We start from the raw sequence: 25,209 nt of genomic DNA on the forward strand, positions 1-25,209 counted from the left end.
AGGACCAGTTCCTGTCCAGTCAGAAGGACAGGGTTAAGTTCAGGCAGAAAGAAGAGCGGTTGGGAGTCGTAGATTTCAGATGTCAGACCATTCCACTCTTTGTTTGGAAGCTGATGGGCTTGACCCTTCCCCACTGATCTCCTGTCTGTCCTCCTTCTGACTTTCCCCAGAGACATATTTTTGAATGCTCTGGTTAGCACATTGCAAGATCCATTCAGTTCCTCGGAATATGTTTAGGATTTATACTTTTTCATTGTCCGCTGACTGTTTCCTGGGCTGTGTTTTCCAAAAGAGAGACAGCACAGAATCCTTTTTGCTGATGGCTGGTGAGGGAGACACTCATCAATAGCTGAAAGAGGAGAAACTGGAACAAAAAGCGTAGCTAAAGTGGTTTTGTGGGAATGTGATTACAGAGTTGGTTTTCATAGTAAGAGGCTGTTTGGCACTGTCTCTGTGAAGTGGGCTTGAAAGGCACTTGCTCATTCCTAGCGTCCACTGCATATGGGCTGCTGTGGTGGGTCAGCGAAGAGGCCCAAGGAAGGAAGATGCCAGATCCTCTCCTTGAGATGTTTATGTTCTTGGGAGGGAAGGGAGAATTGGGGGGGTGGGGTTTGCCCCGTGGCGGGCAGGAACATATGTGCATGTTCTTAGTGACCACAGCTGCCACGGAGCCGTCCTTAACAATGCTCCCAGGCTAGGAGGTTAAACCTTCTCATTTGTTTGAGAAAGAGGGAACCCTCACTATCTTTACATTGAGTCTGGATCCAGAGCAGGAGGGAGGTGGGAAGGGAGAGGGATTTAGGCAGGCAGGATTTTCTCCCAGGCCTCTCAGCATGTGGACACGCAGATCAATTTCTTACCCTGCGTTCAGCTGGACACTGGGTTAGAGACTGTGTTGATCAAGATGTCCCCTCCTGTTTCATATCATGTAACGCATTCATTGCAGCCACTGAGCCTAAATTACTGTTTGCTTTTTTTCTGCCTTTCTTCCCCCCACCCTCCCCGAAATGGTAAGAACTCGTGTAAGGATAGAGTTAGTTTATCCGAGCTAATGCTTTGATTTTTCTTTTCTCTTTCTCTTTGCCACAGTAGGTAACCAGTTAGGGGCCTTGGTACATCAAAGGTAAGCAGTGGGTTATGTTTTATTATTTATTGATCATTTCTAATTGTTTATTGATCCACCATCTGTACTAGAGTGTTAGAAAGTCAGAGGTTGAGAATGGGAAAACCAGGGGCTAGATTTCTTTAAGACTCAAGTTTTTTGTAGTCCTTCCCAAGACAGAGAAAGCTCAAAAGATAAACGAACAGGAGGTATTAAAAATCAGCCATTATCGCATGTAAACTTAACAGATCTCTAGAGTGTGGGAGCTGCTCTTTTCTGTCCACATACATCTAATCTAAAGAGAGAAATTTTCCATCCTGAGTTGATGGCTTCCCCAGTGTTTTATGAATCCTTAATGCCTTCATTTGAGCAAAGTCGTCCCCAAGAAGTGTGCATCGTTGGGCTTTCACAAGATAAAGTTTGTGATTCTCAAGGAGTCGTGGGCCTAGGCGGCCAGAAGCCCGGGCTCCAGCTCATGCCCTTGAGGAGGGACTTGCCAGAGAACCTTGGAGAAAGGCCTAGTTGTTTCCCTGCCTCAGTTTACCCTCATAGCCTTCCCTTAAATATTGAGGATTTAGATACAGAGACGTCTGGGCTTTAAAAAGACCAGTCTGTAAGATAGGATATTTGTGGTCACAGTGTTATCCTTCAAAAAGAATAAAATATGCAGGAAACTGCCACAGTTTCTCTTCCCTCATGGATGACATTCTGTGGTGTGCATCCAGTACTATAACATATTATCCTTAATCTTCACCAGCAATGATACAGTTATATGCTCTTGTGTTCTACACAGATGTTTGGGAGTTTCTAGAAATCATCAGGCCTCAGTTAACCAAAAGATTTAACCTGGGTTTTGTGTTACTGGTTTGCTTTGTTTTTTAATGAATTAGAATAATTTAAATGATGTTGCTGTTAGTATCAAACATAATTTTCCTATAAAGCCGTAATTAAGATTTTACTTTCCCAAGAATGTTCATACTTTGTGCATTCGACAAGTTTCAGCCTCGCAATCAGAATGGAGCTTTGTCTCCCAGGGGGCGCAGAGCAGCTCATCTTCATACATTCCTTCCTCAAAGAGAGTCTGCTCCTGCCGTTCCTGAGGGCTGAGGGACTGCCTGGGTTGTGTGGCAGTTTGTATTGTGATCGTGTTGAACGGCTTCTAGTAAATTCCCCAGTAACACTTGCTGAGAACAGACGGTGCTACACACGTGAGCCGCAGTCCTGTGGCTGTGCGCACGGGAGCACCGTGACCCTTCGCCACGGCCGGGAAACACTCCCCACAGGGACCCCGCGCCCTGTCCGGATGTGTCGGGCCCTCAGTGTTACTGATTTAGGACGTTGGAATTGCCTCATTTGGGGGCGAACTCAAATATCCCAAGACGTAGGGAGGATCTCTGCACATGTATAAACCGGGGGAGGTAAACTCTGGCAGAAGACGGTCTGCTCTCCTCAGACTGATGGAGTGGCGAGTGCTGTTGATGATGCCGTCTTTCTCCTGTGTGCCCCGCTGTCCCTAAAAACGTGCACTTGATTCGATCTTCTCCATGATGGGTAAAAATCCAGCTGTGTGAGAGATGTTTAAAAATGCTTACCTTTTTTTCTTTTTAAACTACTTGCATTTAGCTTCCTCCTAAGGTAAATGTTTAGATTTAATTGCTTTCTGGGGCGTTGGGCAAATTAGATATTGTCCACAGGACACTCTGTGGCAAATCTGAAGGTTTGTTTGAAAGAACCAGTGCAGTAGTTGTTTAAAAAAAAAAAAACAAACCACCCAACACGTAATGGATGGGATAGCATTTAACGAAAGTACCTTGCAGAGTAAGTGAGGTGATTATCCTGTCCTGGTCAACACTGATTAGGCCTCTGCTGGATACTGGTTCCATTTGGAGCATCTCACCCGAAACAACAGATAAATTAGAGGGAGGCCAGAAAGCAATAAAAAGATGGGGAAACAAGGAATGTTGAAGAGAAATTCAACATTGCTGTCTGTATCTAGCAACGAGACCGGAAGAGGAGTCTAAACTAACTTCACAAGCCTCGGAGAGTCTTTTAAGTGTTAAGCAATACCAAGAAGAAAAGGCAGTTGTTAGTAGAGTTGATGGTTTAATGAAAAATCAGAGGTTTCTTCCTCTGACACAGCGAGAGAGGAGGCTTGGATCTTTTCGAGAAGGGATTGACCAAAGGGCCCGTTAGATGACGCTCTTTCTTGAGGGCTGGGGACTTGTTGGCCGAACTGGCATGATTCATTTTAAGTCTCTGTCTTCCAGCATTGCCAACATGGGAAATTTGGGGAACCTGAAATGGCCGTGAAATTCTTTTTATGTTTTTCCAAAATGTTCTTTGTTTTTAGGGCAGTAATAACAGAAGAATTCAAAGTGCCTGATAAAATGGTTGGATTTAGTAAGTATCCACATTATCTACTTTCCCCTGATGAATCTCTCAGTGTAACTGTCGCTGTGGTAGAATGCTTTGCACACTGTGTCCCCCAGAGCGCCAAAGGGCAGCAGGGCTCTCTCCAGGCTGAGAGATAGAAACCCACGCGCCTGCCTCCCCCAATCTCTCTCCCCACCCCACCTCTCTCCTCACTTCAGCTGGAGTACCCTGTACCTGTCCGCTGTGTTTCACATGTGATTTCCGTGGCTCGCTGAGGCCACCCTGCTTTGCAGTGCCGCGAGCCAAGTGTAAATGTTTGCTGAATTAATTAAGTCATTCATGCATGGTTAAATATGGAACGGAGTAATGTTCTGACCCTGTTCCATTTGTTTCAGTTATCGGCAGGGGAGGTGAGCAGATTTCACGGATTCAAGCAGAATCTGGTTGCAAAATTCAGATTGCTTCAGGTAAGGCTTCTTTTTTCCTAGATCTCAGTTTGGTAGAAATCAGTATTTTGTCCAGTTTTCCAGATTCATTACCTTTGCTCGTTGCTTAGAAGTTTAGGGGCCTGGGTAAGTATGTGCGATTGCTGTTTTCCTTGTGCTTTTAGAGCTGGACTCAGATGAGAACCAGAAAAACCAGGGCAAAAGCGGGCCCGGAGATGAGGCCGCCCGTCTGGCCTCTGGAGGAGGCCCTCCGTAGTTCTGTGGCTCCGCGTGGTCCCTGCCAGATACCTGTTGCTCTGGGAACTCCGTTTTCTGTACCAGGGTGTTATGCCAGACAGTGGGGCCTAGAGGAGTGCTGTGGCTTTGGGGTCATTCCTGGGGACTGCTCACTGGCTCCCCTGGATTAGACCACCCCTCCCACCCCTCGTTGTGGAAAGAGGCCAAGGCCAGCTGGGGGGGGGGGGGGTTCTGGCTAAATGAGCACACGTGAAACACAGTTCAGGCCCTTTCCCAGCTGGGTCCGTTTTGACCATGAATTATGGAGAGAGGTTGAGGAAAAGAAGCATTCTTACGAATAGTGCGAACAACTCGTTTGAGTTTGGTCTCTTTCCATAGTGCAGGAGGGGGTGTGGAGGACTGTTGACCAGAGAGGCATTTGTCTGTTTAAAAGATACACGTTACAGTGTCTCGAAGGCAGTAACTGCTGTCAGTTATTTGTCTTTTTTTTTTTTTTTTTTGGAGTTAAAGAATTTTAAGGGGCAAGTTTTTTAGGAACAAAGTAAAGCGTCGTGTGGTGTTGGAAAGCAAGCTTCTCCTCTCTTGTCAAATCGCCCGGAACTATTTCCACGTAGATATCACTGCTCTCTTGGGAGATTCATGCACTACCCGGTAATAGGCCTGATGTGCATCTGCCATTAAATTGCTCACTGGTGTGCAAGCAGGTGACCTTACCCCACTCTGCAGGCGGAGAAACTGAGGAAGAGCGGGTGACGCGACTCAGGCACTTCTTAGCACACAAATGGGTCAGAAATGAAGCTGAGACTCCCAATCAGGACCCACTCTGAGGGCTCCGCAGCGTCCTGCCCGCCCCCCCTGCAGAACTTGTTTCTACTTTGAGCGTTTAGGGTGGAGCTACCAGCCTCCTGTTCTCTCCACAAGGGGAAGCAAACTGTCTTTCCCGGGGCCTGGGCTTCTGTGGGGCCGCTGTAGGAGCGGCCCAGAGAGACACGGGTGCACGGTAGCCTGACGCCCACCAACACACCTCATCTTCTTGATTCTTCTTATAGAGAGTTCTGGGATTCCAGAGAGGCCCTGTGTACTTACCGGAACCCCAGAAAGTATTGAGTAAGTTTATTTTATTTACTTTTTCCTGTCACTCTTCTTCCTCCTTCCCCACATGGGGAGACATGGAAGGGCAAAACTGTCACTGAACACTGTGGATCTCTGCCGCAGCCTGGCCACGAAGCAGATGCTTCTGTGGAGAAGGATCTGGGAGGTGGCCACGCCAGGGGAGTTTGCTGTTACTTAAAACACATGAGGTATCACCTTTTTTTTTTTTTTCCAAACCCTACAGAATTTCTGGCAGCCGTCATAACATCCACTTCATACACCAGGTTCTTTAAAGAGCGTGTGTTCGCCCCGCCTGAAGGCTCTCATCAGCTTTTACTTCTTCCTTGGTGACACCTCCTTTCCCTGAGCAGGTCTGCCTTCGTGAGCCTGTCACTTGGTGAACCATTGAGAATCCTGGTACCAGGTCTTTTGCCTGGGGCTGATCCCATTGCCCTTCTGACATCCGTGAACCAAATGAATTGACTCTTCGTGGCCATTGCTCCTCTCGGAGGGCTGTATGGACCGGTCAGAGGGTGTCCTGACTGTGGGGGGCCCTTGCAACCACCTTATGGCTGGCATTGCTTTCTGACCGTGGGACACCCGTGCCCAGAGCCTTGAACCACCAGAGGCAGGCCTTGTCGATCCACGAACCTCCTGGGGAACAGGGATGTACTAACTTAGAGTCTGCTCGCTCTCCCTTTTCAGTCGGCTGAGTAGCGTTGTATTTGGGGACGGGGTGCTAAGATTCTCTCTGGCTCAGTAGATAGGGCTGTTTTACTGTTTCCATTTCTCCGGGAGTCCAGATGAGTTTAAATTCTCTTGTTCTGCCGCAACATTGCAAGCAGTGAACCAGAATAAATATCACTGGCAGGTGTGCGTTATAGGCCAAGCGGGGTGGGTTTGCTAGAGTTGAGGCATTTTTCTTCCAACACAGGGTAATTTAGTACACAAGCAAAATATTAAAAAGCTGGTGTCGCTGAGAAGACTGGCCAGGCCGATTCTGTACCCAGAGAGGCTCAAGACGATGAAAGGCAACATCTGTTTCCTCCCTTTCTCTCTTCTTTCCTCTGCTCTTCTAACCATTCCTGCTTCCTCTTCTACCCAGGCAGTCGGGGCAACGGGATTGTAACTTTAGGAGGAAACAGTTTCATTTTCTTCTTCGGGTGCTGCATAGTAGCAGAATTCTTCCCTATAGGAGGAGCCAAAAAACAGACCATACATGGTGATTTAAAGAACAAATACCGCAGACCAGACCAGCCAGGGGAGCTTCTGGTGCTGAAAAGGCAATCGCCCCAACAGGTGGCCTGGGGGGCCAGGCTGGGCGTGCTATGTCGACAAGGCAGTGTCCCTCCCCAGCCTCCGAGTCCCCCGGCACCAGACAGCATCACAGGGGAAGCGGGGGGCCTGGAGATCCAAGCGGACAGGCATGGAGCTGGCATCTGTGGCTCTGCAGCTGCCCCAGGCCCCTGCCTCCTCTTCCCACCCCTGGAGACCACACTGGCAATCCATAGCCTGAGCTCAAAAGCCGGAGAGCAGGTTGGCTAGGGAGAAGAGATTTGGAGTCTGGGAATTCAGATGGTGACTACTAACCCTCGCTTTCTTTCTTCCCACCTCTCTCGTTGCTCTCTCCTGCCCGTATTTAATGAGTATCTCTTGAGTGTCTCCTCTGTGGGAAGCATTATGGCGGACTGGGGACCAGGGAAAGGTGCAGAGGGATCAGAGGTGGTCTCCGCCACCGTAGCGGCTGACGTTTGTGATAGGAGACAAGACACGATGGTGATGGGAACGCCAGACATCCTCAGGAGCAGAGGGCAGGCCGGACAGGGCTGTGTTGGAATGTTGGCGTGCGGTGTGTGTTGCTTTTAAATTCCAGCCCGGTAGCGTGGCGGATGGCAGAGACCTCCCGGGTTGTGGGGGCAGGAGCTGGAGCTGGATGGAGGGCTGCCTTGACTCCTTCGTGGTCCTCCCCCGGTGCTGTTTCCCTCCCATGGGCGCCCAGCACGTTCATTTAATGCTCCTTCTCTTGTGATTCTTTTCCCTCCCAAAGACAAGCCAAACGGCTCCTGGGGCAGATCGTGGACCGCTGTCGGAACGGACCTGGCTTTCATAACGACATAGACGGCAATAGCACGATCCAGGAAATTCTTATCCCTGCGTCTAAAGTGGGTCTGGTCATCGGCAAAGGAGGGGAAACAATCAAGCAGTTGCAGGTATGTGAGCCCTTAGCAGGGTGGCGCTTCAACGGGCCTTCTGGGATTGGGGGGGGAGGGCTGGTCCTAACTCGGATTCCCCCCGCTGGGCTGGCTGTACACCCCTTGGTGCAGAGCTTCCCAGCACCCTCTGGTGCCACAGATCCTCTGTGGGACAGATGCTTTATGAACAGGTACCGCGGCAGGTATGATGCCAAGTCCCGCGGCCCGCTGGGGCAGTGATGCTCTGTGAGGGTTGCTTTTACCACCAGGTGACAACATCTCAGATGGAAGTACCGCGTCCAGAGCTGGGGCTCTTAGCCAGCCGTACGCCCCCTTGCTAGCTGTGGGATCTTAAATACGTTTGAGTATTTCTCGAGGGCTCAGAGCCCTGTCGGTCTCGCTGCTGTCATGAGGCTGAAATGATTCTCTTGATTTTGTCTTTACCTAAGATCCTTAGCACAGAGCCCGTTACTGAGTAAATGCTCCCCAGACATTAGCTGCTATTGTTCCAGAATCCCTCGTGTGAGACATGGGGAGCCAGACGTATTTCAGAATTGAACACCCCTGGCAAGTTCTGGGGCGCACCCTGTAATCAGATGCCTGTTGGCCTAGTCAAATGCAATGACAGTCACACTCAGTGCGAGTCGGGCTATAGATACACTCCCGAGAGTTCACGTTAGTTTTGCTGCCAAATGAGTTATGCTCAAACTTTTATCTCCAAACAACTGAGCTTTTGAAGTTGCAGGTCAGGGGTGCGTGCTCACAGCCCAGCCCTCGGCCCGGTGGGCACTGTAGTGTGGGCTCTAGGGTCCTGGAAGCCAGAATCCACCTTTTGCTGCCTCCCCGCCCCACCTCAGCTCTGGGACCTTGGGCAGCTGGCTCTCAGGGCCCGCCCCATTAGTGAAATAGGGCAACGGGAACCCTTCCGTCTCAGAGCTGTGCACGGGCCCTAACTAGATGACGTTAGTGCCTGGCAGCTCCGAAAAAGAGTTCATCAGGTTGAGATATTCTGGGGACCAGGAAAGGAGGAGGGTTTTGGGAAACGGTTTTCCATATCGCACTTGGCAGCTGTCTACCATGGCCTGCGTGCTGGCATCCTCAGAGGGCAGCACCTCATGGTCGGTGGGACGTGCCTGATGGTAGACAGGGCCCAGCCCTGTGCTTGCAGTACATGCACGTTCTTATTCACGGCAATGAGGCCTGTTCTGGCGTGCTACCCCCACAGGAGCGGACAGGTGTGAAAATGGTCATGATCCAGGACGGCCCGTTGCCTACGGGAGCAGATAAGCCTCTCCGCATCACGGGAGACCCGTTCAAAGTACAGGTAGGGGAGAAACCACGGATCGGGTGGGTCCTGGGCGTGGGGGTAGCACTTGGGAGGAATATGTGGAGCTTGCGTGTCACTCAAGAAGTTGTAACACTGGATGTTCCTTTAAGGTGAACTGTTGTCCCAAACCAAGTCTGATGATGGAAGGGCTGCAGGGCTGTCTTGCTTCCACCAGAGCCACGAGCCACAGGTGGCCATTTAGATTAATTCAGAGTAAATGAGGACGGATTTCCTCGTTTACACCGGCCATATTTTGAGAGCCTAAGAGCCACATGAGGATGGCGGCGATGGTCATGGACACTGCATGTACGCAGTATTCCCGCAAACGAAGACGGTTTTGTTGCACTGATCAGATGCAGTCTCCCATCTGTTGGCCCGCGGGCACCTCAGCTGCAGGCTCTGTTTGGCTCTTACTTGCTTGTTCTCTCTTGGCCCATATTTGCAAGACCTCCAGCTCAGGTGGGAGGTGAGCGGCCCACAGGCATATGTGTGCCCTTGGAGCAAGCGGCCTGTGCCCTGAGCTCCCAGCCACAGAGGACAGCCCGTTTCGGAAAGCAGTAGGGGGCTTAGTCTTAGACCATCTGGGGCAGATCCACCCTCCGACTCTCGCTGTCAGCAGGAATGTGAATGGGCTGGCTGTGGGAATGTGTCTGTTCCCGTGAACTCCGAATGTTCTTTCCCTGCCCGCGGCAGCGTGCTGCGGCTTTGCTGCATTTAGAGGAGCGCCGGGGTGACGCACCTTGGTGAGCTGGTCTGTCAGCAGCTGTTTCTCCGTGGGAGTTCTGGGGCTTTGAGCCAGCGGAGGCTACCGGTCTCCGGCAAAATATTTCCCCCTATTCTTCCCCTCCCATGATACTTTATTTACGTATGGAGGTATTTATGTGTGTGCTTATGACGTATGGATGTGTTTTTACTGTAATCGACACATGACATTATGTCCGTTTCAGGGGCACAACATAGTGACTCAACACATTGGGAAATTCTGTCCATTACGAAGTGGCTCACCATGCGTGCGCTTACCCTCCGTCACTGTGCAGAGATACTAAAGTATTAGTGACCGTATCCCCGTGCTGTACTTCTCAACTCTGTGACTTATTTCTTGTATAAATGCAAGTTTGTACCTCTTAATCCCCTTCACCTATTTATTTCCCCCAGTGCTTAATGCTGTTGCTTGGCTTAACTCAAGTTGGTGTCACTGGTAGTTCTTCTGGTCCAAGTACATATTACATATGTAAAATCCTGGTTTTAAAACAGGATTGAGGGCCAGTGATGAAAACAGCCTCTTTCCTTGGGCTCCAGTCAGTGGTGTGGCCCTTCACTCCCCTCCAGCAGGCCAGGGTCCCCCAGGTGCCTTGCCCCCCAGAGCTTCTAACTTCCCTAAACGTGTCCAGGTGGGCTCCCTGCTTGCTGTCGCTGGTGGAACCTTTGGTTCTTTTATGAAAAGAACACTGGAGCAAAGAGCTTATTTCTTGATGTTCCCTGAATTTGCAGGAAAATCGTGACAACCAAAGGTTTTTAGTTTTGTTTTTTTTTTAATTTTAAAACTGTGTATTCCACATTTTTTATTTGGGAAAAGCTGTTTGCTGTGTTTAGGATAAGTTGTTGGTCGTTTGTTTTTTCTCCCCAACTTTTTATTATGAAAAACTTCAAACATACAGACAAGTTGAAAAGATAGAACGGTGAACATGTACGTGTGTAGCCTCATCCGGCCTGTCATTTTGCCACGCTAACGTGTGTCTGCTTTATTTACTTATTTCTGCTTTACCATACCATTTCTAAGTGAGTAAATGGCAGGCGTCATGACCGTCTGCCCCTAGATCCTGCATACGTCTCCTAAGAATAAGAACTAATTTCTATAACCAGACCTAAGAAAGTGATAGCAAGTCTCCTAACATCGTCTTATAGTCAGTCCCATATTCCAATTTTTCCAAATGTCTGAAGACTTTAATTGCTGTTTTGGGGTTCTTTGGCTTGGTTTGGTTTTTCCAGAACCAGGATGCAGTCTGGGTTCCCATGACCTTGAGTTGTTATGTACGCCTGATGTTTGTGCAGATTCCTATGGGGCTGGGATCGGTGTGGGGACGATGGACTGACTTAAGTGCATTTGGGGGCAGAGGACGCTGAGTGTGCCTCTGAGAGTGTCAGGCCCGGGAGGTAGTCTTGCCAATTGGTAATTGGGGTATTTGATCTCTGGGTGCTGGAAGATATTTTCAGGCCCCCTGGGCTGGCTTTTTCCCTTCACCTCCCCAGAGATCCTCTGCGATGGAATGCCTTGTAATGTCTTTTCCGTGGAATCTGCCCACAGAGCTCTCAGGAAGAAACAGTGTGCCAAAATGCCTCAGGCCATAGTAATCAAGCTCTGACCCAGCACAAATGTGCTGATCCGACTGTGGTTTAAAGGCGGGAGGGCCCTTGTCTGTGTGGATGTCTTGGGCAGTGTAAAGAACACATCATCTAAGATTTGATATATGTAACCCTCCCCAGCAGCCTACTCATGTCCTGTATTGTAACCCAGGAAGTGAGCTGTCCCATAGCTAAGCGCCTTCTGAGTCTTTAAGCCCGACGTAACAGGGTCTGATCTTGAAATGTCACCTGGTGTCATGTCTTTTCTTGGGATTTTGGTTTCCATAATGCCTTTTCTCTGTGTTTACACAGCAAGCAAGAGAAATGGTATTAGAGATCATCCGAGAGAAAGACCAAGCTGACTTCCGAGGTGTCCGAGGTGACTTCGGTGCCCGCGTGGGAGGAGGCAGCATAGAGGTATGCTTGCCCCGCAAGTCAGTTCCCAGGCAGACGGGCTGCACTTTCCGATTGTAGGCTGCACTTTGGTTAGCTTGAGGGAGTGAGCGAGCTTTGATCTCACCTTCGAAGCCAGGGTGGCTGTGAGGAAGGACCGAAATAGTCGGCGGTGGGGAGGGGAGCCAGCTGCACGCATTTCAGGGAATGGGGCCATCCTCCTGCTTATGAGGTTTTGCCTCAAGGCTTTTCCTGCTGCTTAGGTGAAGACCAGAGGCCAGGTTTTCTAGGTGCTCTGCTTTGTGATTGTATCAGACCTGGAAGCCCAACTTACTGATGAGGTGGAATGGGATGAAAAGCTTTCCTTTACTTTTTAAAAAATTTTTTAAAGATGTATTTATGAGAGAGAGCGAGCGTGTGCAGGGGCAGGGAGGGGCAGAGGGAGAGAATCTCAAGCAGGCTCCCCGCTGAGTGCAGACCCCAACGCAGGGCTCGATCTCACAACCCTGAGATCATGACCTGAGCCAAAGCCAAGAGTCGGGCGCCTAACCAGCTGTGCCACCCAGGTGCCCCAGAAAGCTTTCCTTTACAATGAAGTCTTGCAATACGCTGCACCATGGAGAGAGCTTGCGAACATCACGCTTAGTAAAATAAGCCAGATGCAGAGGGACAAATACTGTGGGATTCCACTTCCACGAGGTGCCCAGGATGGGCAAGTTCACCGAGACGGAATGTAGAGCAGAGGTGACCAGGGCTGATGGAAAGAGTCTCTGTTTAGTGGATACAGAATTTTTGGGGGGGGTGATGAAAAGGTTTTGGGGTGGGGGTATAGAGACCGGTGATGGTTACACAACAGTTGCCACTGAACTATATACTTACAGATGGTTAAAATGATAGATTATGTTCTGTATATTTTATCACAATAAAAGAATAAAGGGGCGATAAAAAAACATTTTCAAGGACCACCAGTATAATCAGCCTACCTGGTGTATTTATGCTGATTTCATGGAACTGGGGAGATAAGCTTGCCATTTTTAACCTTTTATGTATAAGGTTTATTATGCTTTCCTTCATTTTTATAACTATTGTGATAAAATCTCAGACGCATTAGATATACTTAATAGGCAGGAATACAATCATCAATCACAATATTTTTCCTAAGAGGGAAAAATATGCTAGATCATATTTCCAGGAATTCACTGCAATCAAAATCAAGTTGTTTGTTTTTTGGGTTTTTTTTGTGTGTGGGGGGGGGGTTTAATGTATCCTTTAAGAAATAACGGATTTGCAGACAGCTCTGATCAGGTTTTGTTTCCCTGTGCTCAGGTGTCTGTGCCAAGGTTTGCTGTTGGGATTGTAATAGGAAGAAATGGGGAAATGATCAAAAAGATTCAGAATGATGCCGGGGTGAGGATTCAGTTCAAGCCAGGTTGGTTTTGATGACCCTCAAAAATCCTTAGTGCTGTGAAGACTTATAAAGCACTTAACAAGACAAGGACTCTGTAATTAGCTCATTGTGTGTTCCCTCCCTCTCTCCTTCTCTTCCTCCCCCTCCTCCCCCATACTATTACCAAATTATCAATCTAGCTTTCTCCTCTGGGCCCTCATAGCATTTCCAGCTTTTAATTTCGTTAAGTAAAGACTTAAAAAAAAAAAAACTGTTATTTTGACTTCATTATTTAAAGATAAACCATTTTAAAAAAGGACTAACATCTTAGAATAAAGAACAGTTCTTTAAATTTTGTGGATTTACCTTCATGAGCAAAATTGTTTACATTGTCTTAGTTTTCCTCATTTCTCTGCAGATGGGAGAACGTTGTGATAGGTTCATTTTTGCCAACATTGCCGTAGCTCAGCTCTGCTTTCTTTTGCTTTATTGTTTTGTGTTTCTGTAACGATAGCTGTTTTAAATGCCTGTAATTGCATGAGAAGCGAGTATTGACATGGACCATGCAAAAAGATGTAACCGTACATGCTTCTCTATGCATTGATTGCAAGTCCGACTGACCTTTGTTTCCAACTGAAGTTGGGCTTTTCCTAACCCCGCCTCTCACATTGTTCTGCAGACGATGGTATTAGTCCGGAGAGAGCTGCACAAGTCATGGGACCCCCAGATCGGTGTCAGCACGCAGCACACATCATCAATGAGCTTATTCTTACAGCCCAGGTGGGTCCGGCGCTCTGGGGTTCCCATGCGTCACCTGCAAAAGCAGAAAGTGCCACACGGGGTCTCGGGGCAGCACCGTAGAGCAGCCACGCCCTCTCGGGTCACATTTCTGGAACACAGCACTCTTGTCAGTTACCACTTCCGGGTACACGGCCAGTGGCTTTTCGACACCTGCCTGTTTCCTGCCTTCATGTATTTTGTTACTAGCTTCTTGCCTTCCTGCCTTGTTACCCCAGGGTCCAGGTGTTCTTGACGCGGTAAGTCCCTGACTCTGAACTGTTGGGAGAAGTACAGCGCGGGTCACCACGTGTCAAGCCTTCGGGGGCACCTTGCGTGGAACTGTGTTAAGTCAACTCCAGGGCGCCTGGGTGGCTCAGTTGGTTCAGCGTCCGACTCTTGATCTCAGCTCAGGTCTTGATCTCAGGGTCACGAGTTCAAGCCCCACATTGGGCTCCATGCTGGGCATGGAGTCTACTTAAAAAATAAATAAGCTCTAATCTTAGCCTCAGAAAACACTTCAGGCTCCTCCAGAGTCTTAGAGCTGTCTTCACGCACTGGATTCCGCACACATCTCTGTCTGGGGATGCGAGCAAGCTTGTGTGAGGCTGTTAGCATCTCTGCCTGCCCCTGCTGTGAAGTGCTCCTGGAACCCCTGTGACTGACGCTAGGTCAGCATGTCTCTCAGGTGTGCCAAACTGAGGGAAGTTTAAAAACACGTGGAGCTGAGGAGAAGCACGCGATCGGAAACCATAGCCCCTGCTCTGCCATGAGCCGTGTGAGCTGGGATGAGCCTCTGAACCTCCCCGGGGCGAGCCCTCAGCTGCGGGGGCGGGGGGGGGAGTTGGGGGGGATGTACCAGGCATGCCGCCCACACGGTCCCCCAAGTCACTGAGCGTCGTGTTGAAGTTATAGGATGATGGCCCCCACCGCAGACTTCCCGAATCAGCAGATCCCAGAGAGGGGGCTTGGGCTTCTGCCAGAGTCCAGGGCAATTCTTAGGATGAGACCAGTTCAGAAGAGTCCCTAAGTGAGCCCAGCATCGTTTGTAGCAGGAAGAGTCGACAGACCCAGAGCTACGGAGGTGCAAGGCGGCGGGGAGACAGCCTCACCTCCGCGAGTCTGGTGCAGGCCAGGAAGTGGGCTGTGTGCGCACACACGCGCGTGCAGGCATTTCAACATAAATCCCTAAAATTGCCTTGTTTACTCATCATTTGTTTCTCCTAAAAGCCAAATGCAGGGAAAAGAGCACTCCAGCCACCTCTGCTTTCTGCTGGTTTAGATTCTGGGTAAGCGCTCAGTGTACTCTGAATCAGCATAGGCAGGTTTTGCCAGACATTTGTCCGCTGTCTTGAGCATCGGCTCAGCTTCTGCCTTCCATGGAGGGGCTCTCGGCTTGACCACATTTGCCCTCAACATATAAAAAAGAATGTAGATGCTGCAGTACCAGAGTGAGTCAGAGGACAAAGACCTCCAACGAGATTGGCTGCCCCTGAATGAAAGGAACCTTCTTCTGTTAGGTGTTGGCCGTGGGTTGTGCTCTCTCTGCTGGGGGCCCAGCGTGACGATGTTGGAGGCTGCTCCGGCCCCAAACCACGAGCCCACGCACCTGGTTTTTTCCCTCCTTTTGGGGAGACTGGGACAACCCGGCTTTCTTTAAGAGCCTTTTATCCTTTCTGCTAGTTGGATTGCGAGGTGCCCCGACTACCCTCAGCAGTGTCTGCGGACGGGAGGGTTGGAGGCCTGCTTGCCACTCAGGTACCACTTCGAGATGCCCGCAGCTCTTTCGCATCTGACGCCTGGCTTCTGGTAGGCCCAGCGTGTGTTAGCCACGGGAAAGGGCAGCCTCGGTGTGGAGGAGAAAACCGACGCCCGATACCTGGACGTTAGGGCCCAGTCGTTAAGACTCGCTGCAGCAGGGCACTGGGCTTCAGACCCAGGAGTTTGTACCTGACTGCCTGTTCCAGTTGGGTACAGTGGGGCTGTTGGGTAACCACACGCGTTCGTCTGCACACGTCCTCTTTGACTGCGCCTGTGATTTGTGTTAATTCTGGCTTTGAAAGAGCACTTCAGAAGCTGAAATGTGGAAAGGTGCTGAGGTTCTAGCGTGTGGCACTGATTATATCCTGTCACTTCACCTCCTCCCTGGGGCTGAAAAGTGGTCCCGGTGGCAGTGGCAGAAATCGTCACTGGAGCTTTGCTTCCTTCCCAGGAGAGAGATGGCTTCGGAGGCCTCGCGGTGGCCAGAGGTCGAGGTCGTGGCCGTGGCGACTGGACTGTGGGAGCCCCTGGTGGCGTCCAGGAGATAACCTACCCAGTGCCGGCAGATAAGTGCGGCCTCGTCATAGGCAAAGGTGAGGAGCCGCTGATGGGGTTTCGTGGTCCCCCTCCCATCCGTCCTACCCGACCGCAGACGGGGCCCTACGGTACCTCCAGAGCATGAAGTCCAGGGCTCTTGGCTGCGCTTGACTGCAGGTGCCCGGCCTGTGACATCAGCTGCCTCCCGTAGGGACCCGGCCGGGTCGGGGCTTCTCACGGGCGCGCGCAGAGTGGGCTGTCGGTTATCCCGTACGAATAGACCGGAAGTGAGACCCACTGCCTGGTGAAGCTGCGCAGGTTGTCCCAAAGGCCCCCTGCCCAGCCTGAGGGGCCTCTGGATGTTTGTCCACCAACCGATTAGTGATTAATTTGCCTCCTGGGAGCTCAGAGGAACAGTTAAGATAATTCCTCAAGTGAAGGTCGCTCTCTGACAAATGTGTCACTTTTTGTCCTGACTGGATTTGGGTATTTGGTTCTTACTGACACACGTGAAAACGGTGTTGAAGCTTTGAGCACATTTACCATGAGTAACGGATACCCTGTGGAGGGAAATAAAAATTGACTGGTTCGTTGTTTGTAGGCTTTGTAGGGAACATTAGGTCAGAGCCCTCTGTTAGTGGCTGATGTGGCCCCTAGCCATCCTTCACTGTGAGCAGGGGAAGGGCAGGCAGCTTTCTGGGCCGCCAGGCAGCCTTCTCTGCAGCGGGCTAGCCTCCCTGTGGGCTCTGGGGGAGCCTCCCCACGGGCAGCACACGCGCGTTCGGCTGTGGCCTTTGTGTCTGCCTTCATACTTGTCTGACCACATGGGGAGGAAGTCAGTACAGGCTTCCCCCCAGAGTTTCTCCCCTTTCTGCCACCAGCAGACCTCTCTGACCTCTGGGAGAGAGCTAACGTTCCTCAGACCGTGATTTGGGAGCGTCTTTGACGGAGAGCTGAGGCTGCCTTAGCGTGCTCTCTCGTGCCGGCCCAAGGGGGCAGTCCCTCCTGCCTCTCTCGGTCACCTTCTAGAGTCTGCATCTGGCCCTGTCGTGGACGGTGTGTGTGTGGTATGCTCCTTTGAGACGTTCTTCTCCTTTGTGTCGTCTTCTAGAGGGTCAGTCTCTCAAAGATGGTAGGAACAATGTGGGATTGGTGCATTTCCTGGCAGGGTGTACATGCTGATCAGGGTTTAGTGGGTGTTGTCAGCTGCCCAGATGCCGTGGTAAGTCAGATCCACTATCCAGACCATCAGCTTGGCTACTGTGAGATTCAGACCAGTTGGTGCCTGTAGGTTGAGAAGCAGAGCTAGGTTTCTGTGCCTCTGGAGGACCGTTTTATCAAGGAGGGTTAACTCGATGACTGGGCATCCCCTCTAGCCTGACGCAGCCTCCCTGTCTTCACTGCGACCGTTCCTGCTAGTCGGTGAAATCTGGGTGCGGGCAGAACCTCCCCTGTGGTTTATCCTCGACAAAGTCATCCTGAGCGACTCCCACAGGAAAGGGACGACAGCATGGAGCAGTGACTGATCTGTGTGTGACCTGCGGTTCTGACTACAGCCTCAGAGGCCCAAAGTTTTGTCAGCCGGGGTCTTTCTCCACCGCCGCCCCCCCTCACCTGCCACACACACACACACACACACACACACACACACACACACGCTGGACACGAGGGGGTGCACCCTCTTAGGGAAGGCGCGTGAGTGAGGGAGACGGGAGAGGGAGCCACAAGCAGGCAGGCTGCGCTCCCCCCCTCCCCAGCCCCAGTCCTTGGACAGACGCTGCGCCTTCCCGGGGCCCCTGCTGGATTTCCATGATAAATACAGCAGCAGTGACAGATAGTGCGGCCAGCCCTGCTCTTGTCAGCCGGGCCTTTTAGCAGGTTGATTAATTGCTTTACGATTTCACGTTCAGCCGGGGGGCCACTGGTGGGTCGCTTCTGCCCCCCATCAGGTGGAAGAATGGACAGGCTGCTGAATGAGCCTGTAGACAGCCACCATGTGCCAAGCTGGTGACCTCATTTTGAAGGAAGATGAACTTAAATGAACTCCTTCCGGCCCGCACAGTTTTGTGCTGCCTCTTCACCTGATTAGCATGCTGCCCGGGCCTCGGGGAGCGGGCCTGCGGGGCTGCGGGTCCGAGTGCCCGCCGGAGGAGGGCTCATCCGGGCTGCAGGCCTCTCAGCCTCAGACACGCGTGCCCTTTTGTGCTCTTGCCTCTGGGACCCAGCGGCGCCTGGGGGACACTGGAGGATTCCTTCAGGCGCTGGGTGTGCGGTAGGAGGGCTTCCAGTTCCTTCTTCTTGCCCTTCTTTAAGCCCCAGAAGCACTTTGCCCAGGAGCAAAGCTGCTCACTTTCCATGGCGCAAAGAGGATGAATTCACAGTGCAGGAGCAGAGGGTGGTAGTTGTAGGCCTTGGGGGCGGGGCGGGGGGCTCACTCCTACCCGGAGGCCGGCCCGGCCGAGCTGCTGAAGGCTTTTCTGCGACTTTCTGCATTGGCCAGTGCTGTGTGCTGGAGGTGGAAAATGCAGGGACGCTTTCCTTAAACTGCCGCAGAACTCGAAGAGAATCACGTGCACAACACGGTGGTCTGCTGCACTGGTGTTTTTAATTTGCTTTTAAATTGAAACCCACTCTCCACGAAACTGACACGCGGCCCGAGCCCATTTGAACAAAGCTTTCCCCGAAGGCCGGCAGCCTCCTGGTTTCCTCCCTGTGGCGTCTGCCTTCCGGAAGGCTGGCAGGACCCCGGCTCTGGTCTTGCTTCCTGAGCCCGTAGCATCCCATCGAGGATGAGATAAGACACAACACAGGCTGGGCCTGCTCTTGGGATCCCCTCCTTGTCTACTTGCTTGATAGGCGCTCCAGCAGCGGGCTGGAAGGATTGCGGACATGTTACCGTGAAATGACAAATGTCATTTGAGGTTCGTTTTGACTCTGGGCGGGGTACAGTGACACAGAGACTGGCCTTTAGTCTTTGCTTTTGATCATTTGGGCTCTCTGGTCGCCTGCACCAGATTTTCCAGACTGTCTTTTTCTGATGTTGCAAAACTCTGTGCTCCCGGGTTTTCCTTGTATTCCCCCCCTCCCAGTTGAGCAGAACCGATCTGTAAACTCTGTGAAATTTCAGAAGAAGAATCAAACCATTGTGACCCTGCTGGAGCTTTTGTTACGCAAATCTCATTAAGAGACTGGAACTCTCACAGGTTTTTCAAAGGGTCCCACTAAATTTTCATTACCCCGCTCCACCCAGGCCTCTGTGACCCCCATCCCCGGCTGCCTCGCTGTCTAGACCTGCCCCCCCCCACCCCGCACGGAGGAGGCAGGGACTTGAGAAGTGACGGGATAGGCGTGGAAGGCCCGAGTGGGCTCCAGGCATTGTTGGAGGCCGTGGCCCACGGGGCTGAGGATGGACTGTGCTCACCCGGCGGAGACGGGCTAGCAGTGAGCCTCCAAGAGCCCAGCTCCACCGTGAACATCCGTGGGCTCCAGGCCTCGGCGCAGGGGCCACGGGGTGTCTGGCCTCAGCCCGGCTCGGAGAGGACCAGCTTCTTCGCTCCTCAGTCTGGTTTTGCAAACGAGAGAGCCCTGGTGTTTGTCAGACGGTTTCTGAGTAAATCGAAATCGAAGGTACTTGTCCGCTCTCGGGTGAGGGCTGGGGTGCGGATGACACCCTTTCCTCCTCTTCACAGGAGGGGACTGCCGAGCCTGCGGGTCAGCCGCTGCTGCCACTTACCCTTCTGTCTTGTGTCCGCCTGCCTGCAGGGGGTGAGAACATCAAAAGCATAAATCAGCAGTCAGGAGCGCACGTGGAGCTCCAGCGGAACCCCCCTCCCAACACTGACCCCAACCTGCGAATATTCACCATCAGGGGCATTCCTCAACAGATCGAGGTGGCCAGACATCTCATAGATGAGAAAGTTGGCGTACGTACAAGGTCCTTCCCCTACCTGGCTTAATGGTAGCTGGGTTTTCTTTTGGATGTCCAAGGTACCTGCTCTTCCCCAGAACCTTGTACTGCCTGTGCCTTTTGGTCCTCATGTCACGTGAGGGCGACCCCTGCCACATTGCCAAGGGGGGAAGGCCGGGGCCCAGGGATGCCAGGGCCAGGCCCAGGCGTGCTGAAGGAAGCCGTGTGGCAGAACTCCCCGAGGCCCCCGCAGCGCAGCAGCTCAGGCCCAGAGCCGGGTCCCCTGCAGGCTTAGACGAGCAGCTGGGGCGGCAGCCTTCCCCCAGCACCGGCCCCGGACTCCCGCGGGCGTGGCCCCTGCGGCCAGCCCTGCAGGCGGCTTTCATTGACTCTGGCTTTAGTTTCAGGCACCTCAAAGCAGATAAAGAAAGGGAGTGTTGATGGAGGACAGATTGGCCACTGCTCACCTCAAAGGGGACGTAGAATGGCAGAAAGAGCCATGGGCCAGCCTAAATTGACGGGAGAGTCAAGCAGGTTGGTCCCTACCCCCAGGGTGACATGCTAGGGCACCCATGGTGGTGCCAGTATCGGCCGTGTGGTGGTTTCGGTCGCTCGACGGGGCAGACGCCATTTCTGCAAGGCGAGTCCACTGTGGGGAAGCAAGGCTAGCGAGCATCGTAGGGTATCTTACGTCACCTGACTCTGTCTCCCCGAAAGCTGTAGTCGGCCTCGGGGTGGGCCTGGGCAGCGGGCAGAGCCGCAGGCGACGGGAAGTGAGAGCCCCCTCTGTGCCCATGACAGGGGACCGGTCTCGGAGCACCCGGAGCCTTCGGACAGAGCCCCTTCAGCCAGCCACCTGCCGCCCCTCATCAAAAGTGAGTCTCTCGCGTCGGTCTCGGCGGGAAGACTTCACTCCATCTCAAGAAGTCCTCTTTCCAGCTTCTTCTAGGGAGTGCCAGCCAAAAGCCTGGGTGTGGGCAGGATTCATCCCTCTGCCTCTCTCGGCTGGCCCCTCTAGCCTGTTCGTAGCCCACCGGCCAGTCCTGGGGGCGAGGGCCTTCCCAGAGGGCGGAGGGCCTTGAGGTTGGCGCGGGCGTCCCCGAGCGGCCCTCCCCACCCAGCGGTCTTCGGCCCATTGTGTTCATCTGTTCTTCACTTTTTTTTAGCACATTTCCTCCAAGGAGCTCAGGCTGCTTCCCGAGCATTGCTGCTAAAGTGAACGGAAACCCCCACAGCACCCCTGTGAGGTAGGCGACCTCTCACTCCATCCGTACGGTTCTCTCGGGACGGGACGGGCGGGACCGGGGCCGCCACGTGGCCACTGCCAGTGGGGAGCGGGGGGAGCAGTGAAGAGCCAGACCACGGATGGCATGGCGGGAGGTGGACCCAGTTGAGGCGGGGATGTGGCCTGCTCCGGAACGAGTGACTCTTTTGTCCTCCATAGCGGTCCTCCGGCCTTTCTGACCCAGGGATGGGGCAGCACCTACCAGGCGTGGCAGCAGCCCACACAGCAGGTCCCAAGTAAGTGACCCGGGAGGAGGTGGGACTGCGCGTGCCCCACGGGAGGGCCGAGGGGGCTGGTGTGTCTGAAATGCTCTAGTTGCATCTCTTGACCAATAGGCCCAGCATGTCCCTCCCCAGAGATGCTGGGAGCCCCCCGGGGTAGGGAGAAGCCCCCTGTGGGCCTCCAGCTGAGCAAGGGTGGCGACTGGCTCTCTCCTGGCCCACCTCTCAGACCTTTCTTTCCCGTCTCCTTTGTTCTTCTCAGAGCTAGGGGCTCTTGTCAGCTTTGTTCCCACAGATGGGTTGGACCTGGCCCAGCCCACAGCTCCTCCCCTCACTTCGCTCCCAAACAGCGCCCCCTCCCCGGCTCTGGCCTCCTGGTGACCGTCTCCTCCTCTTCTCTCCAGCACTCCCTTAGAAAGGATGTCCTTTCTGTCTCCTGAACTTTTCAGAAAGCACACAGCTGGAGAATTAGCTGTGCTGAGTGACGCCTCGGCAAGACAGCTGATAGTTAGAGAAGGTCCCTGTTGGCATCCAACCCACGTGGCCTGCCCTCCGGCCCGCACACAAGCTTCAGGAGTCCCTCTGCAGTTTGATCGCTGGTAGAGCCCATCTTGCACAGCCTTCAAAACCAAAACCAAAACAAAACAGAAACCTTACCTTCAGTTTTTCTGTCCCCCTGAGGCGGCAGCCTGTCTGTGTTTGGAGGGCGTCCTTCGGCGCGTCTGCCCATGAGCCTCACGGCGCCACACTGCTTTGTGGCAGCTTCGCTCACGAGGGACTGAGGCCGCCTTCTGGGCTCCTGCTGCCCACCCCCCCCCGCCTTGGGCAGAGTGCTGCTGTGCAGAAGCCCTGCCCGGGATGGGGGGGAGGTCCTGCTCAAGGTCACAGCTAGACAAGCAGTGCCCTGGTGGGGTCTGGAGTCCAGAGGCCGATGCTGTGTGTGCCTCACGCACCTTCCCCTCCTCTGGCCTCCAGTTTTGTGGTCTAAGAAATGAAAGGTTTAGGTTTGATTTCCAGAGTAACCCATGAGTTCTGAAATTGTATAGTTGCCTTTTTTTTCCTTTATTCCCCCCAATATTTGTTTCAATGAAATGTCTCAAACGTGCAGAATATTAGGAAGAATTTTGCCATGAACACCTGCACCCCACCTGGAGTCCGCCGGGCCAGTCTCACCACACTCACTTGCTCCCAGAGCTCGTCACGTTTCCTTCTGTTCTGATCGGAAAGGGCCCTTGGGACAAGAGGCAGCCCAGGCTGAGTTCACATTTGCCCCACTGTGCGGGACAGAGACTGTGTGAGAAAGCCCTAAACGGGGGGGGAAGTAGGTAGGGGACACGTCCTCCTTCCTCAGGGGAAGTGACCCTGGGGCCACGGTTCCACAGAGGCCCAGTCCCGCTGCCCGCCACAGGCAAAGGCCTGTGGGGCAAGTGAGAGAAAACACAGTCAGTGCCTGGGTTCTTGCCGCTGTTCCCATCCTTGTCTTGTGGTGTTGAGCTGTGTTTATCTGTAGGGGGCGGTGAGAACTGGTTTCTGTCAGTGAAATCTTGTTTGGAAGAAATGTCCTGTTTGCCCACACCCTCCACAACCTCCTCGTTCTGTTCCCTGCATCGTCTGGAGTCCCTTCCTGCCCTACTGGGAGGATGGGGGGGGGTCTTCTCCCTGTGGGGCCCCCCACCGCACTTCCTTTCCCAGCCCCACACGCAGACGCCCGTCACCCCACGCCCCTCCTCAGACTGCAGTAAATTAACTAGCGAGGGAGACACTCTGCCGTGACCGTGGTCACCAGCGCGTCCTGCCCGCCTGCCGCCCACTGCAGTTCTAACAGAAGACAGGGCGCTGAAGGGGGTCCTAGCAGGTGGGCACGCAAGCCAGCCCTGACCTCAGCAGAGGAAAAGGTCCCGCCTTGTCACTCTGGTCGGGGCTTCTGACCCCTTCATGCCCGGGGCAGGCCGCTGCCGCTCCGCTCCCCAGCTCTTTGCTGCCGGCGCCACACAGAGCAGGCGCCCCGGCTTGCGCACGGGGAATAAGCCTGCGCACCTCCTGTCCCCGTCTGCTCCTCCCCCAGAAAGGCATGAGGCTAAATCGGGACCAGGTGCGGGTTGTGGCGCTCAGCCCCTCGGCGGTATGTACCTCGTCTTTCTGTCGTCACCAGCGGTCTCCGGGCCGTTTTCCCACGTGCCTTTCCTGCACTTGTGCTTGTGTCCAGAGCGGAAGCCATCAGTCCGTGCACAGAAGGGCCCGGTGACAAGTGCGGTCAGCACCACTTGGATTCTTTGTCCCGTTTGAAGGCCGATTCAGGGAGCCTCTGACGCAGTCACTCTGGCCCCGGGGCTCCCGGAGCTCAAATCTCCATCTGAAGGGTCGAGGCCGTCCAACCCGTTGCTCCTGGGGGGCAGCCGTCCTGCCCAGTCCCCTCCTCACAGGGATCTTAGTCACACCCCGTCGGTCTGGGTGGAGGCCCTGTGGGGCGTCCTTGTGTTTCCCCACAGCCAGCCTGCCGCCGCCTGCCTGGGGCTGCAGGGCCTGGAGCGGGCTGTGGCGTGGGCGAGTGAGCGCAGAGCAGGGCCCGGAGCCGGCGCGGGGGCCTGACTGCTTTCATGTTCTCCGCACAGGCCAGCAGAGCCAGCCGCCGAGCAGCCAGCCCGACTACAGCAAGGCCTGGGAAGACTATTACAAAAAACAGAGTGAGTGAGCAGCCTTCTGAACAAGCAGGTCCCTAGGCCCAGCGCCCCCATGCCTGTCGACCTCGTTGTCAGTGGTTCCCTGTCACCTTTGTTTTCTTCAGCACTTTCCCTGTGTGACTCGGTCTCAGTCCCTGTCTTTGTCTTCCTGTGTCCCCTGTGTGTCCGTCAGAGGAGACGTGTGGAGTCGTCTGCTGCCCCCCTTCTGGACGCCAAAGGGCCTGAGGACAGCTCAGGGCCAGCTGTCCCGGACTCAGCCACCCCCTTTGGAACCGCTGGGCCAGGACTCGGACCAGCAGGCGTCCTGTTCCCTGGCTGTCGTCCGGCGCCCGGCTCCTTTTGGTCCCATCTCAGGGCAGGGAAGAGGAGGAGGACTGAACTCCGGGAAGGGAGCCTAAAGTTGGAGCGGGTGCCGGGGGCTGGTTTCTCGAGTAGGTTCGTTCTCTTCGCTGTGCCAGAAACTAAAGCTGTCTTTTTAACAAGAGAAGAAAAAAATCTAGTAACAGCAACCAAAAGAGCCCCCAAGTGAATCCTTTAAAATTAGTCCTAAATCCGCTGTATGTGTTCTGGAGTGTGGTTGGAGGTCTCACTCCCGCGACTTGACTGCGGAGGATGTTACCTGCTGGTTGGCAAAAATCAGGCCATGGACTGTCAAAGAAGTGGTTGTCCTGGTGTTTGGAATCATCACCGGGTTGATGGCCGGGGGGCTTCGGTGGGGGTCAGGGAGGTCATCGTCACCTAGAGCCCCTGCTGAGAGGCCTGATGCCCAGTCTTCCCCAGACCTCCCAAATCCAGACTCGTGGGACATGCGTGGACCTGTGTTTCCAGCCCTCCTGGGAGTGGACACTGCACAGGGGCACCCCACGCCCAAGCCAGGGACCCGCACTCCTTTCTCTCTTCCTCCCTCCCTCCTCGTCTTCCCCATCTTCCTCCCTCCCTTCCCCCCGCCCCCCCATCTGTCTGTCTGTGTCTGTTTCTGTGTGTGTGTGTGTGTGTGTGTGTGTGTGTGTCTCTCTCTGTCTGTCTCTCTGTCTCTGGCAGACGATGGGGCAGGTGGACAGAGGCAGAGATGGTGACAGCCGTGAGACCTGTAGGGGCGGGGCAGGGACGGGCAGCAAGCAGCTCAGAGCACTTCCTGCCGCAGGCCC

The 25,209-nt window shown here is 53.4% G+C and overlaps 1 protein-coding gene across 3 annotated transcripts in view; it reads left to right on the forward strand.

The window, feature by feature from the left end:
* FUBP3 (far upstream element binding protein 3) overlaps positions 1-25,209 on the forward strand; it is a 51,163-nt gene that overhangs the window by 23,312 nt on the left and 2,642 nt on the right. For all 3 annotated transcript variants that reach the window (XM_032418295.1, XM_032418296.1, XM_032418297.1), the window contains 15 exons: positions 1,090-1,123; positions 3,453-3,502; positions 3,871-3,942; positions 5,208-5,265; positions 7,298-7,460; positions 8,668-8,766; positions 11,425-11,529; positions 12,832-12,934; positions 13,572-13,672; positions 15,882-16,023; positions 19,730-19,890; positions 20,676-20,749; positions 21,041-21,121; positions 21,319-21,395; positions 23,993-24,064. In XM_032418295.1, the coding sequence (XP_032274186.1) occupies positions 1,090-1,123; positions 3,453-3,502; positions 3,871-3,942; positions 5,208-5,265; positions 7,298-7,460; positions 8,668-8,766; positions 11,425-11,529; positions 12,832-12,934; positions 13,572-13,672; positions 15,882-16,023; positions 19,730-19,890; positions 20,676-20,749; positions 21,041-21,121; positions 21,319-21,395; positions 23,993-24,064 (1,392 nt within the window). The remainder of the gene's footprint in view (positions 1-1,089; positions 1,124-3,452; positions 3,503-3,870; positions 3,943-5,207; positions 5,266-7,297; positions 7,461-8,667; positions 8,767-11,424; positions 11,530-12,831; positions 12,935-13,571; positions 13,673-15,881; positions 16,024-19,729; positions 19,891-20,675; positions 20,750-21,040; positions 21,122-21,318; positions 21,396-23,992; positions 24,065-25,209) is intronic.

Source organism: Phoca vitulina, unplaced genomic scaffold, assembly GCF_004348235.1.
Source record: "Phoca vitulina isolate PV1807 unplaced genomic scaffold, GSC_HSeal_1.0 scaffold21, whole genome shotgun sequence".
Classification (NCBI taxonomy): Eukaryota; Metazoa; Chordata; class Mammalia; order Carnivora; family Phocidae; genus Phoca; species Phoca vitulina.